The sequence below is a fragment of the Drosophila navojoa genome, chromosome 2 (genome assembly GCF_054131105.1).
Source record: "Drosophila navojoa isolate 15081-1374.11 chromosome 2, UAZ_NAV_1.0, whole genome shotgun sequence".
Taxonomy (NCBI): Eukaryota; Metazoa; Arthropoda; class Insecta; order Diptera; family Drosophilidae; genus Drosophila; species Drosophila navojoa.
In genome coordinates, this window is record NC_142890.1 from 6,649,072 (window position 1) to 6,666,664 (window position 17,593).

Here is a 17,593-nt window from a genome sequence, read left to right on the forward strand (position 1 = left end):
TTTTTGTAAAATATTAATAATCTGTCAGCGAGTAAACTGGGATTTGTTCGGTATTTAAATTCTTTAAGCAGGCAATATACTTTATAGTAGATTGTTAAATTGAACGCGCTCGTCCTTACTATTATTTTTATGATGAAAATACATACATAATGCACATACATTTTATAGCTCGCTTACTTACTTTTTGTATTTTATTTGCTCTACTCTTTGCAGCTTCGATGTGCGTGGTCGATCTTTCGAAAAGGCGCTTTACTGGTCGGATACCAATTCATTTGGTCCACGTGCTTATTTTGTGACCGGACAGCAGCCGGCGAAATTATCTGTGGAAAATATACAGCTGGATGATGAGGGCGTAAGTAGAATCCATTACACATAAAGTATGCTTACCATGCTCGTTCCCCCCAAGTAAAGAGAGTATATTCGGTTTGTCCGCTTGCAATACTAAATATATCTGAATATATTCTCTGCTGTCTTGAGAGACTTTCATGATTCCTGGAGCTGGACTCTTGGCATTCTCTTGGGAGCGAGTATGCTGCAGTCGGTTACACACGACTTGCATTTCTTTGGCATTCGGCTCTAATGCAACACTTGATGTTGCTTTTGACTTTCGTCAACAGGTTTATCGCTGTCGCGTGGACTTTCAGAACTCGCCAACGCGCAATCATAGAATTAATTTAACGGTTATTGGTAAGCTAGCAGCAGAGCAGTGACTGCAATATATTGCGAAGGTATTAAAGAGCAACGTGCGTACATTTTCCACAGTTCCTCCGCATCAAATACTCGTGTACGATGCCTCGGGCCGAGATGTGGCTGGCGCTGTGGGTCCATTGCTTGAGGGCGATAATATTGTGTTGACATGTGAAGTGCGTGGCGGTAAGTAAATCATGATAAACGACACAGACGCGGCACACACACACACACGCACACACACGTAATGTGCGGCGCACACATGCACGGGAAGCTACTTAAATGTGGCACTCAGACAAAAGGCTATCAGGCAAGGATGACAAGCAATGCCACACGCAACATTGGCCTGCGTTGGCCGGCCGTGAGTCTATTTAAAGAATTAAAGATGTGGCACAGCTGATAGGCGCGCACACGCTGGCCCTGGGCCCAGAGCCGGCTCCGAGAGCAGACCCCGTCGAGGCATGGCCTAAGTCATCGTAAATAATAAAAATAAATGTATGTCAGTGTCTGCGGTGACAGTGGCGACGAGGTCGAACCAGCCAGCTAGACAGCCAGCTGGCCAGAACCTTAACGTCTGCGAGGCCAGCAAATGCTGCTGCTGCTGCTGCTATGGCGGCTGCTGCTGCGGCTGTCATTGCCACTTTTCTTTGAAAAATGCAACAATTTTCAGCGTCTGGCTTTTGTCGCAGCGTATGACCTGTAGGCATATGCGGCATCGTAAATCTTTAAAAAGGTCCCCAAGGTGAAGCAGCGGTTCGTCCAACTTTTCATCTACTTTTCTCTTCTATTTTTCTTCTTTTTTTTTCTACGTACACTGCTTGGAGAGCAAGTGTGAAAAATTTGTACAAGTTGCACGCTTCGCTAAAGCTGCTCCAAGCTCCACTCGGGCGGGCTCCAGTTGAACGTTTGCCGCTTGGCTGGCTGCCCCTGACACGACCATTATAAATCATTAACTTTGTGACAACAATATTTTCGGGCGGACCAGACGAAATGCAGACTGAAATTTTACAGTTGCCCCCGCGGGAGCAGAGGCAGGAGAGGTGTTGGCTTAAAGAACAAATACTCCCATTTGGACTTGATACTCAAGCAAAGCTAATGAAGATGCTATACGGAGCACTGCAATTTAATCAATTTGCTATTAAATCAACTGACATTGCGCATACGCCCCATGCGGCAGCTGGTACCGAGCGATTGGATGTGCTTTAATGATTTTCGTTAGCTATACACAGAGAGAGAAACAACTTGAACTACACAAGAGACAACAGTATATCATCGTTAAAATAATAGTTCGATGTGATTATTCAATTTGATCAGATATATTTTCACTAGGATTTCAGCTTTGCAGATGACAATTTCGATGCAATCAAGACACAAATTTGATGCCGTCAATCAATTTGATAGATTCTGACGCAGTTGCAGCATTTGAGCTGTGTGGCTTTTCTCTCAGTGTAGCCGCAGCAGTGCCTTTGCAATCCTTGCTTTGACTACTCAAATAGTTGGCTACGGCTTTGTGCAGCTGAATGTAGCACGCAGCCAGCTCCATCGCCGGGCTCTGCTCCTTTGCTGCTGTTTACGTGCGGCACTCTGCATGCAAAGGATTTCAGCTTCAGCTTCAGCTCTGGCATTTGCTACCGTGCGGTTTGTTTTGGTTTTGGCAATGCGTCACGTACTCAAACGCGCCAGCTGCTTTGATTAGCCGCAGCATAGGTGGGCGGAGGCGTCGGGTGGGGCGAGCTAAGCAGCTGGCAAGGACTCTCCGACAACTCTGACGACATTTACTATTTTGACACCTGCTGGGCGACGCCGTGTCGCCATGACGCCAGCTAGCAATACAACTGTGATTTGTATGCAACATTTTCCCGTTGCCGTTGCCAGCCAGACGCAGCTGGCAGCCAGCAAATGCATATTTCATTCTGCACCTGCCACCGCTGAGCGCTTACCCAAATTAACTAATATTTGCTGCCAGGCGCCACATGCTGCCAGCGAGCGGGGAGCGCAGAGTGGAGCAGAGAGAGAGAGAGGGAGAGAATGGGAGCATAAGCGCATGCAAATCCTGATGCGGTTTTTATGGCTGGCGCACACTAATCATAGCCCAGCTGGGCGCGCCATAAACGCCAAATGCCAAATTGCTTTATCAACTTTATTAACTTTCGACTAATAGCAATTAATACCAGCAATAAAAAGCTAATCTAAGCGCACACATAAAAACCCGATCTCTATACAGTAGACCCAAACAAATTTTATGACCGGGCGGCTATGCATAATTTTTGGTGGTGGTGCGTCCAGTTAAACCACCATGCAGAGCCACCATACAGCAGCCAACCAATTGTCGACAACCTTAAGTATGGCTTAGCAACGCGCTGTCTTCATTACTGATGGGATTACCGGGGTGGGCAGGGGGAGCTGCCCACATGCATGCGAGTGGGAGCGAGAGAGCGAGGGTCTAATGCGAGCAGCTAAATGCCGCAAGGCAACTGTTATTTGTCTATTATCCCTGCATACTTTTCGTGCCACATTCATGGCCATTGTGTGTCTGTGTGTGTGTGTGTGTGTCCTGTCTTGACTTGGCTTATTGTCGCCAATGTCCTCGCTGCGTATCCTTTGCAATCAGCAAACATTTGGGCACCAAATTCCCCACACACACTCACACTCGCACACACTCACACACATATTCACTCAACTATCAGCTACTTGCTGCTTGCCACTTGCTACTTGTGTTCCCCTCCCCTTCGACACGAGTCCTTCTCGTCTGCTTGTTGCTATTGTTGCTCATTTCCGCCACATTCACTTGGCTGACTTAATGGCCAAGCTGCAGTCAGTGGGAAGGAGCTGCTTCCTAAGCTCCCCCACTCCTGCTAACGTCTCGAGGCACTTAAACGGATTAAAAATATTTTGTGCATTTGATATGTGAGCCGGCGGATGAAATGCTTTTACTGAAGCGCTCCAGACATCGAGAGCAGCGCGCAAAAGAAATGTTGGAGCATTTCGATTACTTTCGCCAATGAAGAAGCGAGTGAAATTAAAGGCAACAGATATTTGGCTAGATAATAACATAAAAGCTGAGTGCAAACATAGCCACGGCGCGTATATACTAATTATATCCATAAAACTTATATACACTACTAACTATCTCGCTCAATATCCATCAGCAATTAATAGACTTAGCTGGAGAGTGCTTAACTCAAAAAACTATGGTTGAAGTCATTTGAGTTATAGCTCGATAATTGTACGACTAAATCGAAGCAGCATAAGTCTATTTCCCACAAAATATTTGTGTTATTGATCGATCCAAGTTGATGTGGACATGATTATAATTGCTCGATTATATCAAAGTAAGATAGATGCAGCTAGTTTGATATGTTAGTGGTTAAATGTAATATATCATAAGTGCTAAGGATAACATAACTTAATGGAATAAGGTGTCATTAAAGATGTTAACTGCAAAATCAGTTATATGTAATAGATATATTAAGGAAATACATAGTAATAGAGGCTTTTACACACTTAATTAGACTACCAGCAATATATGGGTAAATAGCAACTATCCTTAATATATATTTGAGACTTCAAACACTTCCAAAGTCAACTCGTATATCCTTCAGATTGAATGAATCTCCAAATATGAGATGTTTATATACCTTTCGAGAACTTCTCAAACTAAAACGATGTTCATTTGAGATTCTGGAACAACCAGATAATTTATTTTCATTTTATTAGGGTTTAGGTATTTGATAGAGCTTCTCTTTGTTTAAAAGCTTATAAACAGAAAATTATATTTCATTAGGAAAACATGCCCCACAATTTATAATTTAAATATATAAAGACTCCTCTCATTTTAGATCAGAGTTTCAAGTCCAAATGTCTTCAGTATTAAATTCAATTAACTCCACTTTCTTCTAGGGTATTTAAGCAACAGCAATAGCAAATACTAGACGATTTGCTTTTCTTCGGCTTGCTTTCACCTACATAATTATTGTAATTAGATAAAGCTAAAAATATAATAATGATAGCACGAAGCATATAGACGCAGCAGAATATATTAATTAAAAATCTATTTCAGCATATCTAATAATAATAATCAATTAGGAATGATAAAATCTATTTTTAATTAATTTATAAGCGCTGCTGTTGGCTTCCTTTCGAGCAAGTATAAGTAACAAATATTAAATAACAAAAAACTAATATAGGAGTGTCAGCTGTCAGTTGATATCTTAATAATATGTGTATAAAATCTGAATACACTAAATAGATATGCTTTAAACATATTCAAGCGCTCTATGTGAATTGTTAATGATAAGGTTTTAATGTATGCACCGGGTGTTCTTTTTTTTTTTGTGCCCACCAAATTCGAATGGCAATTCGCCCAGGCAGTTTTTCCTTTTTGCTTATTTAACATTCAGGATTTGGCGGTTGTCTATCCAAAGTGGGGTCAGCGCTCGTGCAGCTGCCAGGAGAGATGGGCACCACAACTTTGCTAGTTAAGCTGGCTAAGCCTTTTTTAAAAGCCTTGGGTACACACTGCTAAATGGGCATTATCATTAAAATGTGAAAAGTTCTTTACGCTCATAAATTTTCCAAATGCAGCTCCAACTCCAGCTCCAGCTGCCCAATAAGTTAGTTGTGAGTTAATAATGCATGAGGCCAAAGTTTGTGCGCAGTAAACAAATCAAAAATAGAAGAAATAAAATCAGATATTTGCATTAAATATTTGTTGACCGCATGACAAATGCCTCTAGAGTCGGCTCTCTGCATAATTTGCATAATTTTGTACTCAATTCGTATCCGTAGGACGGCCGGAGCCCACTGTCACATGGCTGAATGGCTCGAGAGCTCTGGAGGCGGGCAGCGGCATATCGATGGGACGTCATGTAACTGTTAACCGACTCGAAGTGCCGCAAATAACGCGCTCGGCACTCAACAACACCTATCGCTGTCAGGCGTCCAACACGAAGCTGGTGGCACCTGTGGAGCGCAGCATACGCATTGAGATGTTATGTAAGTAATTCGATATACATACATATATGCAAATATATATATTTTGATGCACAATTTATACCCACAGTGAAGCCCACATCGGTGAATTTGACGAACAAGCTGAAGGTGTTCTCATCGAGCACACAATATAATCTGACATGCATTGTGGCCGGCTCGGTGCCAGACACCGAAATCAGATGGACACAAAATAATCGACCCTTCAAGCGTGGCACGGTAAGCCGATTGCAGCCAGATCCAGCAGAAGTCCAACTGTCATATCTATGACTTGCCATTGACATTTTGATATCGTGCACTTGTAGTTGTGAGCATTTTTCTAATCGATTTCACACTCTCCCTCTCTCCCTCTCTCTCTCTATCGTTTATATAGCTGTCAACCAGCCAGGGCAATGGACGCGTCCTATCCACTTTGTCATTTTATCCACAGCCCGAAGACGATGGCACTATGCTCAAATGTGAGGGCTCAAATCCTCGACTACAAAACTCGGCCATCGAGGACTCGCTCATGCTGAATGTCATGTGTAAGTAGTATATGTATAGCTATATATGTATATATGTATATATTTATTTGTATCGTCTATGAGCTGGGGGAAGCCCCATTTTAATTTCCATAAATATAGCTGATGCCACACACAAATCAAAGCTGCCGTCGCAAATAAGTCTAAATTATGCAGCATTATTTGCCCAGTTGCTGCTCGTATGTCAATATTTGCATTCTCGACTCTTAGCGAGGCCATAAAATGTCAGACAGACACTTCAACCCCTGCCCCCAGCAAACAGAACGCCATAAATTCTACTTTATATGATTATCAATTTCTACAATTCAAAGAAAGAAATAAAACAACACGCCCCATTCCAAACGCCTAAAAGTTTCAGCAAAAGGTCAGATTGGTTTCTTTTTCTGTTATTTTCCCTTTTTCGTTTTTTGCAGTTTGTGTGTAGCCATAAAACTGAAATGAAAGAAAATTTGTCCCGCACCAAAGCTGTCGAGTTTCGGCCTCTAGTTTGCCGGCATTCGCCATTTGTTGTCACTTAGATTCGCTTTTCTCGTTATTTGCGAGCGGGACGAGGATAATCATAAATTTATTGAATTTTAAAGTCGGCCACACGAAGCTCATATATGCAAAGCCAGCTTATAAATAATACAAAAAAAATAGAACAGTGAATGCTGCTTTTAAGCAACAGCGAGCTGAGACAACGGACTGCAAAGGATTGAAGAGCTATTTCAGCCCACGCTCTTCATCCAGTTGAAGCAGGGTGCATAAGCGTAATATAGTTGAGCTTCGCCTTTATAATGCTCATTTCAATTATTCATATGGTGGGTGACTACATAAAAACCACAGCGTAAGAAATTGCAGTAAGAGAAGAACGATGTGGGATATTACGTGGCTTGTAGTTTGATTCTTAAACTATATCTAACTACAGCTGATATTTTTAGTGTAGGGTCTAATTCAGGCTGCCAATACAAATTGAGCCGCTATTCGGCTTAATATTCAATAATGGTTTTCGATCATAGCATAAGTTCTTTTAGGATCAAATGAGAAATATTATCTGATACCCTGATTCAAGCTATTAAAAATTCCTTTGCTCTCTTTTTTAATCAATATGCATAGAAAAGTTTAGCCCAGAGTAAATTATATATACTTTATATTATACAAATAGGATAGTCTGCTATTACAATATCAATATGCATAGAAGTATTTATCCCCGAAAAAATTGTATATACTTTATATTATACATATAGAATAATCTGCTATTACTATACCTTTCTGAAATCCCTTTAAAATTATCTGAACTTAGCCTAAAAATTTCAGTTAAATTCAAAAAGCAAGGCGGATGAACAGATTTTAATACTACATAGATCACAATAGGAAAAGAGCTTATGTTTTTTTTGTGAAATCTTCGCCGCTGTATTACCATATATCCCATACAAATATTTATGATACCAGGCAGCCGCTTACACACACACACACACAGTCTCACTCACACTATGGATTTCACCTTCGATAAATAATCATTATGTTATAAAAATAAAAGTGCACTAAATTTTTTTATGTAATCCATCATCGGTATTTGTGTTGCCAGAACTTCTATATATATATATATATATATATAGAAGCTCACGCCATAGCACTGCGTAACGGCAACAATTTTAATTTAAAAATTTTGTCATACCCATTGGTCGGTGTCGGCGGCGTTCAGGGTTAACCCGGCTTATAAAGCGGTTCAACAGACGCGCTGTTAACTTTTATGGTCGTGCCTTGGCGCATCGCGTCTCCTGCAATTCCCCATTTTATTATGCTATAATATTTTTCGATTTTATATTTTATATCACACCAGCCTCTGCTATAAAATCCAACGCACGCCCGCGCCAAAACACATTTTAATTTGCCAGCCTGCGAAATTGAGCCCGAAAATAAATGAGGAAGACGAAAACGAAAGCGAAAGCGCCCAAAATATGTTTATTAAAAATTGCAATTAAAAATTTGCGTTAAATGTGAAATTCATATAAATGCTACAATTCAATTATCCACACTTCACAGATCCGCCACAGGTCACCCTCTCCCTGGGCTCCACGCTGCGGCCCGATGATATCAAGGAGGGCGACGACGTTTACTTTGAGTGCCACATCAAGGCGAATCCCAAGGAGCATCGCATCACCTGGTCGCACGATGTAAGTCCTGCCCCGCCCCCCAATTATTCTCTTGGCAGATTTTCTGAGTGCATTCCGTTGCAGGGTCTGCCCGTGACACAGAACGTATCCTGGGGCATCATCATCTCCACGCGCAGCCTGGTGCTGCAGCGCGTGGGTCGCGTTCACTCCGGCTTCTATGCCTGTTCGGCGGCCAATGATCGCGGCGAGACGCAGAGCGCGCTGGTCAACCTGCGAATACGCTGTGAGTATATCTGGACATAGAAATGATTTATTGCATAAGAGGGGAAGCACTTAATCTAGCAACGAGCAAAGTAACCAGGGGCAATATATTACAAATTCTATAGAATATAATCTACTCAACAAGAGTTTATTAAATTGCCGAAAAAACACGAGAAATGCTTTAAAGCTCTCAATTGTTAAAGCGCTTGAAAATAATAGCAAAAATGCACACAGAAAATAATGCTGACAGTCGATGTCAGTCGAGCGGAGCATTAAAAATACATATGCGTAAATTTATGCACAAATAGACAACAAATAGACATAACCACTGCCCAACCACTCACTGTCCGGTGCGGTGCAGTGCCGTGCATTGCTGGCACCACCCACTTGATAAGCTCCATGGAGCAGACCCGGACCCGGACCCGGACCCGGTGTGCGGCAGTTCACATCACAAAATCACAAAAACCCTCCGACCGTTGACAAGTAGAACAACAAATCCTGCAACAACACCAGCAGCAACAACAACAACAATAAATGTTACAATATATTTTGTGCAGAAAGCCGTATTATGAACAATATATAAGCACACATACACACACACACACACACATACATATATCACACATATATATATTGTGTTTTCGGTATGTGTACGTGTCTAACGGCTTTTCATTTTTAGCTCTTTGCAAATGGCAAAAATTTGACAATTACTGACTTTTCGCAAAACAAAAACAAAAACAGAAAACCAAAAATAATAATAATAATAATGTGCCAAAAAAGATGGGAAATTTCATTTAGGCAAACAATGCGATTGCAATAAAGTCTTTGTTTAATGGAATTTCAAAACTGAAACTATATTTTTGGAAACTTCTGCTCCAAAGCTAACAACAATATCTGCTAACAAATGTTGGCAATGGAATTTGCCAGTTGATAAAGGATCGAAATATGGCTTAAAATGATGAAAAGTTCTGTACTGTTTACAATTACAATCATTATCATTATCATTATCATTGTCATTAGTTGTATTATTATTGTTATTACTATTTTATTATTATTGTTTTCATTAGACATCATCCATCTACACGCATATCGCCTTCTCTTTGCTAATGCGACCCAATTAATAATCACTTAGAAAAATTACAACAACAATAAATTGCGCTCGATTCATATAATTACGATAACTGATTAGAAAGGGCTTCCATTACTTGGCATTCATTAATAATTAATGCCTTTACCTATTGTATTTGGAATATGTGAATGGTAAATCGTTTGGCTTTCCATCTGCTGCCACAGCGACAGCAATTTATTGACTTAAAGGCCTCACAACAACAGCTACATATCATAATTAACTGTTTTAAATTTGCTGTTGACACTCGTTAGCAAATACACATGTACACACATGTAATTACACACACACTCGCACACACACACACACAAACCATATATCAGAGAGTGCGAGCATATTACAAAGCGCAATATAAATTCATGGCCTGACAATGGGCGCATAAAATGATTTCGATTGTGCACGCACACATATTGAGAATGTCTCAATTACCGTTATAGAGCATTTACTTCCGACTGTTTTTCTAAATAATTAATGATGCTTAAATACAAAATATATACATATGGATATTTATACATAGAGTGAGAGAGAGAGAGAACGTTAGTGTTGCCTGTGCGTGGGCATAAATAAGTATGCATATTCACATGGCACATGGCACATGGCACAGGGCACATGGCACATGGCTGGACAAGCGCTGGTGAAAGTGGCCGGCGGGATAATAAAAATGAATGATATGCTTTTATTATTGAAACACATAGTCATTGTAAAAACATTTATAATTATGGGCAACAGCGGACGCTCGTCCAGCCGGACAACAGGTCAGGTCAGCACATCACATCGATCTATCTACATATATAAACAGACATACATATATAGACATTTATATATATATATATATATTTGTGTGTGTGTGTGTGTACTGTTGTGGAAAATTCAATTTTTATTGTGCATATTTAATGGAGTCGCAGCACAAAAAACAAAAAAAAAAAAAAAAAAGGAAATGCATTTTATATGCAAATAAGTTTTTGCCTTCGCTCTGCCAACGCTCCAAGTAAAAGCAGATTATTTAATTAATTGCAATTTTAGCTGCAGCATTTATGCATATTATTTAGTTTATTTAACTAAAAATTTAATTAAGCTTGATTTTTGCGGTTGACTGATTTCAATTCAATTGCATTTAATTCTATTGAAATATATAAATAATATATAAAAAATATATATATGTATATACAAATGCTTATATGAACGCAAACAATATTAACGCAAATTAGCAATTGAAGGCAAATAAAGAGCCAGAGTGAAAAACGAAAACGTAAACGAAAACGTAAATGAAATTGAAAATGTATACAATAATGTGCTGCATCAGCTTGTTGGTAAAAGTGAAATGGAATAAAATCGAAGACATCAGCAAATGGATCCGTGTACCCTGTTTGCATTGCATTGAGTTACCCTTTTGCGATAATTGCGATAATTAAAAGCAAATACAAGCGCAAGGGATATAAACGTAAATGTATGTGCATACATACCGTATATAACTGTACACATCGCCAGCTATCAAAATTGAAGAGCTATCCGAGAGTGCCGCAGAGCGTAAGCGCATCCAAAGCTATTTGCACGGGCATATAACGTATACGCCACGTTAACATTTGCATAACGCACACAGCCCAAAATGCGGCGGCTGGGCATGGCATGGCATGGCAGGGCAGGGCTGGCGATTGTTGGGTTAATGTATGTGAATGGGTAGCAATATTGTGTGGCATGACTATGATTGAGATAAATGGATTTATGGCAGTTGGCGCTCGTATCTTGGCTGGAAATTAATCAGAATATGTTCGAAGTGACATTCTACGATTGTGAAATTGACGCAGCCATATAAAATTTATGACTATTTTTTTATGGCAACTGCAAGCAGACAGACAAGCAGATAGATAAACAGAGTGAGAAAGAGAATCTCTATGTGTGTGTGTGTGCGAGAGAGAGAGAGAGAGAGATAGGTAGTGAGTGGAACAAAACTGTTGTCTGATAAGTTGGTCAAGCTGCTCAGTTTAATAGCTTAAAAGCAGCTTGTAAACCACAAACACATGGCAAGGATAATCCATATAAATTTTTATATATAACACATAGAAATATACATACATATGCACATGCATGCATATTGTGGTGCAACCAAATGCATTTGATCAGCTTTTACATGCTGCAAGTACCTCAACACTTTATGGCATTCGTATTGCTTTTATGCAGCCAAAAACTTTTCAAATAATTTTCTTTCTCTTCTTATTTCGGGCGAGAAATATCAACTGCATGAAGTACAAAACTTGTGCTAAGAAGTCTTAGGCTTTATTCGGCTTGAGCTTGACTTGTCTGCGCTTGTTTATGACGCGACGGCAGCAGCAGCTGTTTTTTAACTTCTAGTCAAAGTTTTTGGGAGTGTGTGAGTGCGTGTGTGTGTGTGTGTGAGCTGTGACATGGGTGACAATACTTTGAATAAATCATAAGCCAAGTGCTGGAGCCAAGTTCTGTTGCTGATGTGTTGAAGTCAACTGCAAACAGTTGAAATTTATGAAAACAATATGTCACTCTCCGACAGAGTTCAATTTAAATAAAATGCATCAAATGTCGCCTGGCCGCTGGCCGAGACACCTCACACCTGTCGGTGCCGCACCAGCTGCTGCAGTTAAATTGAAAATCAAAGCTGTCAATTTGCTCGGCTGCTGTCCGGTGCTCAGCTGTCAGGCTCAAGCCAAGCAATTTAAATACAATATAAAATCGTATATACCCAAACACATACATACATACACATATATAAATATATAACATATTATTGAGACTTGCTTTATAGACAGTGCAGCTGCTCATTATTTTGCATTTTACTGGCCTTCTGCTCATATACATACATATATTGTATATACATATATACATTCTTCTCTCGCACAGATGCGCCCGTTTGCAGCAGCAGCACGATTGGCGTTATTGGCGCTTCCTTGGAGGAGGCCGTGCCCATACCCTGCCGCGTCAACTCCGATCCGCCAGAAATCGATTTCGAGTGGACCTTCTCGAGCAGCGGCGAGCACTTCGAGGTGCCGTCGGGACACTATGCGACCATACAGGATCCAACCATGACCACCAGCAGCGATGTGCGACACACCGTTGTCGAGTCCAATGAAACTCACTTCGAGAGCTATGGTAAGTAACTAACGGTCCACCTCATTTTTAGTTTTGGCCAGCTCCTCATTGAGCCAGGCTCTGCATGTGCAATGCATACAATTTGCATTTTGCTTGCGCTTGAGCAGGCTTGGCAAAATGAACAGCTGGAGCCTATAGTTGGCTATACCCTGTAGCCATGAGAAGCTCACAGAGCGGGCATATTGTTGCTGCAGTCATTTATGTAACACTATTACAAATGATATAAATAATATGTGTGCATATGTAATTTTCTTTAATGTATTGATTATAAACATTATAAAACATTCCAAGATAAGATAATTATCTACTTCAAATGGAAAAGTATAGATCTTGTGTCTTTCATTCATACATTTGAGCTTTAAGTTTACTTTCTTCTAGAAGACTTTCCTTCTGTAACAATTACCAATAATTCCCGCTTCTACAGGGTATCTAGTCTTTGCTCACTTTGCGTGCAGCATTCTTACTTGTTATCAATATTATGCACATAAATTGAATTACCTGTGCTGTCCAGTTGGCCTGACTGACCAGGCAGAATTTATTTCATTTAACTTGGCCCAAAACCTAATGCAAATACAATGCTCCATGTCCAGCCGCACAATCACAATGAAATCCATTTAAGGCACAATTGACTCTCTTCATTCTCTGCATGCACATGCACGCACACACACACATACGTATAAATACATGACGATTTTTTTTTTTTCTGTTGTGGTTACAGTGGAAACAGTTAGTGAGCTGATCTATACGCCCAAGGGCGAGCGAGACTACGGCACGCTGGCTTGCTGGGGCCGCAATGCGATTGGCAAACAGTCGGAGCCTTGTCTGTTCCAGGTGGTGCCGGCGGGTGAGTGTGTTTTGTAATTAATTTGATAGAATTTAAATTAAATTCCATTGGTTTATTATTTGGGTTGATTTTCCTTTTCGATTGTTGTTGTTTTTCTTACTGACTATCTTCCTCTTCTTCTTCTTTTTTTGCGCTTTGTATATAGCCAAGCCGGGCGCATTGCGCAACTGTACGCTGCGTCCGTATGTGGTGACCTCTGCGTCTCTCAATTCATCGAATCAGACGACAATGCACGGCAATCAAATGCTGCAAACACAATACGGCAGACACGATGCGAATTATCCGCACATGGAATACGTACGTGAGCGCAATGGCAACAACAATAATGGGCGGAACAATGCGGCTGCATCAGCTGCCAATAATAAAAATATGAAAGGCAAGAGCAAAATAAATGCTGGCCATGTTAAATCTAATAATAAGCAACAACAACAACAGCAGCAGCAGCAAAAATATAGCCTGAGTCCACAACAATTGCAGCGTCTTAGAAAGCGAACATCATTTACACCGTCGCAGACATTGGCAGCCATTGAGCGTGGCAAGCTGGCCAAGGCAGCGGCCACGCCCACGGCCGCCCACATCAATAACAAAACTGATGGATTACTGGGCAAGAAGCAGAAGCAGCAGCAGCAGCAGCAGCAGTCAAAGTTGCCACAGGACACAAAGCGGCGTGTGCGGCGTGCTGCAAAGCTGCTTAAGACAGCAACGGCTACAACAGCAACAGCAACAACAACAATGAAAAAGCTGCAACGTGCAACAAAATCAAATTTATCATTGTCACATATAAAACAGGCTGAAATAGTTGCTGGCTCGAATGTCAAAAACAACAACGGCAAACAGCCAGCAAAGTATTTTAATAAGCGACAGAAAAACATGCACAAACAGCAACAACAACGACGACAGCAGCAGCAGCAGCAGCAGGAGCAGCGCCACCAACAAGGGCTAAGCAGCGAGGTAAACGAGCACAACATAATCCATCATTCTGCAGCAGCCAGGCGAAGCAAACGTCAAGCAGCAAATGACATTACGGCAGCAGCAGCAGCAGCATCAGCCCAAGCAGCAACAGCAGCAGCAGGCACAACAACAACAACCAAGAATGAGAATGATGCCAGCAGCAGCAGCAGTAGCGGCAGCAGCAGCAGCGACATTGACGCAATGCTGGCAACAATGCGAGCACGCAAATCTTTGGAGCCGATTGGCAATGAGAAAGTCAAGAGCAGATTGCTGCCACCAAATGCGCCACAAATTAGCAACAAGCCGGCGGCAGCAGCGCAACAAATGGCAGCAGCAATTAGTAGCAACAATAAGCAAGCAACAACAGCAGCAGCAGCAGCAGCAGCATCGGCAGCAGCAGCAACAGTTGCAGTTGCTACAGCACAGAAAGATGTAGTCAAGACGAAGATAGACAAAGATGATGTGCCTTTGTCCACAGATCAGGCCAGAGTTGCGCTGGCGGATAACAACGACAACGTCGACAATGATGAGAACAATGACGAAGGCGACGGCGCTGGCAATGGCAACGGCGCTGGCGATGGGGATGACGAGGAGGAGGAGGACGATGACGATGACGATGACATTGCGGTTGCTGAGGAAGATGTTGGCGAGCTGCAGACAGAAGTCGACCACGATGACGACGATGATGACGGCGATGGCGATGGCGATGGCGATGGCGACTACATAGCAGATGAGCCCACTGACTTGGTCACGGACTACGAGGCAGGCGCACAACAAAAGCAGCAACCGCAACGACAGCGACAGCATGTTGATATTTCAAGCCTGGAGCATCAACTGGACTTGGAATCATTAGAGGATGATGTTGCGGATGCGGATGCGGATGCGGATGTCGATGTCGATGCCGATGATGATATCTACAATGTTAGTGATGATGATTTTGTGGCCAGCATAGCGCTGTCTACGGCAGAAGCCGCAGCACCAGCATCGGCAACAAAAACAACAACAACAGCAACAACAACAACAACACGACCACAGCAGGAACAGCCAGCCGATTGGCAGCAACCTCATTTCGATTACTCACGCATGGAATATAGCTTCAGCAACGGCGTTGTCACACAAAGCCTGATTGGTGGTGGTGCCAATGGCTACGATGGCAATTCGGCGGCCGTTGCTGCCGGTGGCGGTGCCACCATCAACTTTGACAACTATGACAACATTATATACTCGACGATGGAGCTGGAGTGCATGCCGGGCTACGATGGCGGACTGCAGCAACAGTTCTACCTGGAGGCCTACGACTCAAAGACAAAAAAGCTAAGATTGAACATGAGCAGCACCTATGTGGATGTGCCCGTGTTTCGCATCGATCTGTCAGGTGAGTGGCTCAATCAATATAGTTGAAGCTATGGGATGATGAAAATGGGGCGTTTCGTTGTATATAGAATCTGTTAACGTATATTTTAATACTTTGATAATAACAGCTACAAACAATCTGAGTCTCAGACTGTGAGTAAATAGGCTTATGTACAGAAATCTCGAAACAGTCAACAGATATTCACGAGCTAAAGCTGTCATAGAAATGATGTCAAGTCAAGTGGGTGGAAGATGAAATAGTGGAGTGATGATTAATGAGAATGTCTACATATGTTAATTAGGGAAAGTCTAATAAGGATAGCCTAACAACTCATATAAAGCAACAGAAGTCGAAGAGCAGAGAAGAGGAAATTCAAATATGTTTACTGTTCTTGGAGTGCTTAGCTCTATTGAATTCCATCTTAGAGAAATTAAAACGTCAGACCAATATACCTGCAATAAAGGATATATTTTAAGTCTCTGGAACTTAACTTTGAGCCGAGCACTTTGGCAAGTGGGTTTAACACATTAAGCTTAATCATTATTATATTTAAATATGGTTGGATTTACAGATTGCTCTGCTAAGGCTGACTGGCTTAGCCAAGAAAGCGTTTTGCAGCACTGTGCAAAAAGCCGCAAACTAAAGACTCGACTTTTATGCGGCCAACACAGCAACAGCAACAACAACAGCAAAAACAACAGCAACAGCAGCAAAAACAAAAACAAATCAAAGTAACAAACTGTGCAAAAAGTTAAGCAAGCCAAATTGCGCGGCGTGTTTGGCATGGAGAGGGCATGGCCAAATGAAAGCAAAGCTATCCAAAACAACAACAGCAACAACAACAAGTGCACAGTGGCACGCAGATTAATTAGTTGAGGCTGCCAGGGCCACATGCCACCCCACGCCCCATATCCCACCAAGCTCCGCACTCAACATTCAACTCTGCCCCACCAAACACTACAACCAGCTGCCACATGCGGCTGCCTCTATTTGTTGTAATGAATTTTAGCTAGTCAGCAAAACTTTTATGCCAATGGCACCGGAGCCCAGGGATGAGACGAGATGCTGAATGCCCAAGGGGGTGCGGGCTGACGCTGACGCTGAGGCTGGCTATGGGGATGGGAATGGGGATGGGGATGCTGCCAGCATTGGCTGTGGCAGTTGCCAAAGCTGGCGGCAATGGCAAGTGGCAGAAATTTTTGAATTAAGTTGTTGAAAAACAAGATTTATTTGCACGCCCAGCGGCTAAAAATGAACCGTCATATTACCATATAACATTTTTGATTTTAGCCATGTCAAGTGGGTGCAGGGGAGGGTGCGGCGAGCACACTAAGCCCGAGCCAAGTTAATGAGCCACATTTGGCTATCATTTGGGCTGCAACTTGGCAACAACTTCCTGCAAGCAGGCGGCTTTTTATACAAGCCCCATCGATGACTCGGGCGGGGAGTGTGGGCTTTGCGGCTTCTGCATTCAGCGATATTTGCAAAGTCAAACGAAGCGTAAAGTCACGATTAGTTAGACAGGCGTGTTAACGACTCTGGCTTTACAGATGAGCTTGGCTCTTCTAGATGGAGGAGCAGCAGCAGGAGCAGCAGGAGTAGACTGTGGCTGCGAATTAGTTGCCATGTATTGGCGCTGGCCTC

General features: G+C 42.0%; 1 protein-coding gene across 1 annotated transcript in view; it reads left to right on the forward strand.

Annotated features, from left to right (window-relative positions):
- The window catches only part of side-III (sidestep III), a 99,732-nt gene that overhangs the window by 70,693 nt on the left and 11,446 nt on the right, over nucleotides 1-17,593 (forward strand). The window contains exons 4-14 of the mRNA XM_030383563.2: nucleotides 214-352; nucleotides 618-687; nucleotides 763-873; nucleotides 5,476-5,682; nucleotides 5,750-5,895; nucleotides 6,050-6,200; nucleotides 8,223-8,353; nucleotides 8,417-8,576; nucleotides 12,552-12,800; nucleotides 13,519-13,644; nucleotides 13,790-15,970. Of these exons, the coding sequence (XP_030239423.1) occupies nucleotides 214-352; nucleotides 618-687; nucleotides 763-873; nucleotides 5,476-5,682; nucleotides 5,750-5,895; nucleotides 6,050-6,200; nucleotides 8,223-8,353; nucleotides 8,417-8,576; nucleotides 12,552-12,800; nucleotides 13,519-13,644; nucleotides 13,790-15,970 (3,671 nt within the window). The remainder of the gene's footprint in view (nucleotides 1-213; nucleotides 353-617; nucleotides 688-762; nucleotides 874-5,475; nucleotides 5,683-5,749; nucleotides 5,896-6,049; nucleotides 6,201-8,222; nucleotides 8,354-8,416; nucleotides 8,577-12,551; nucleotides 12,801-13,518; nucleotides 13,645-13,789; nucleotides 15,971-17,593) is intronic.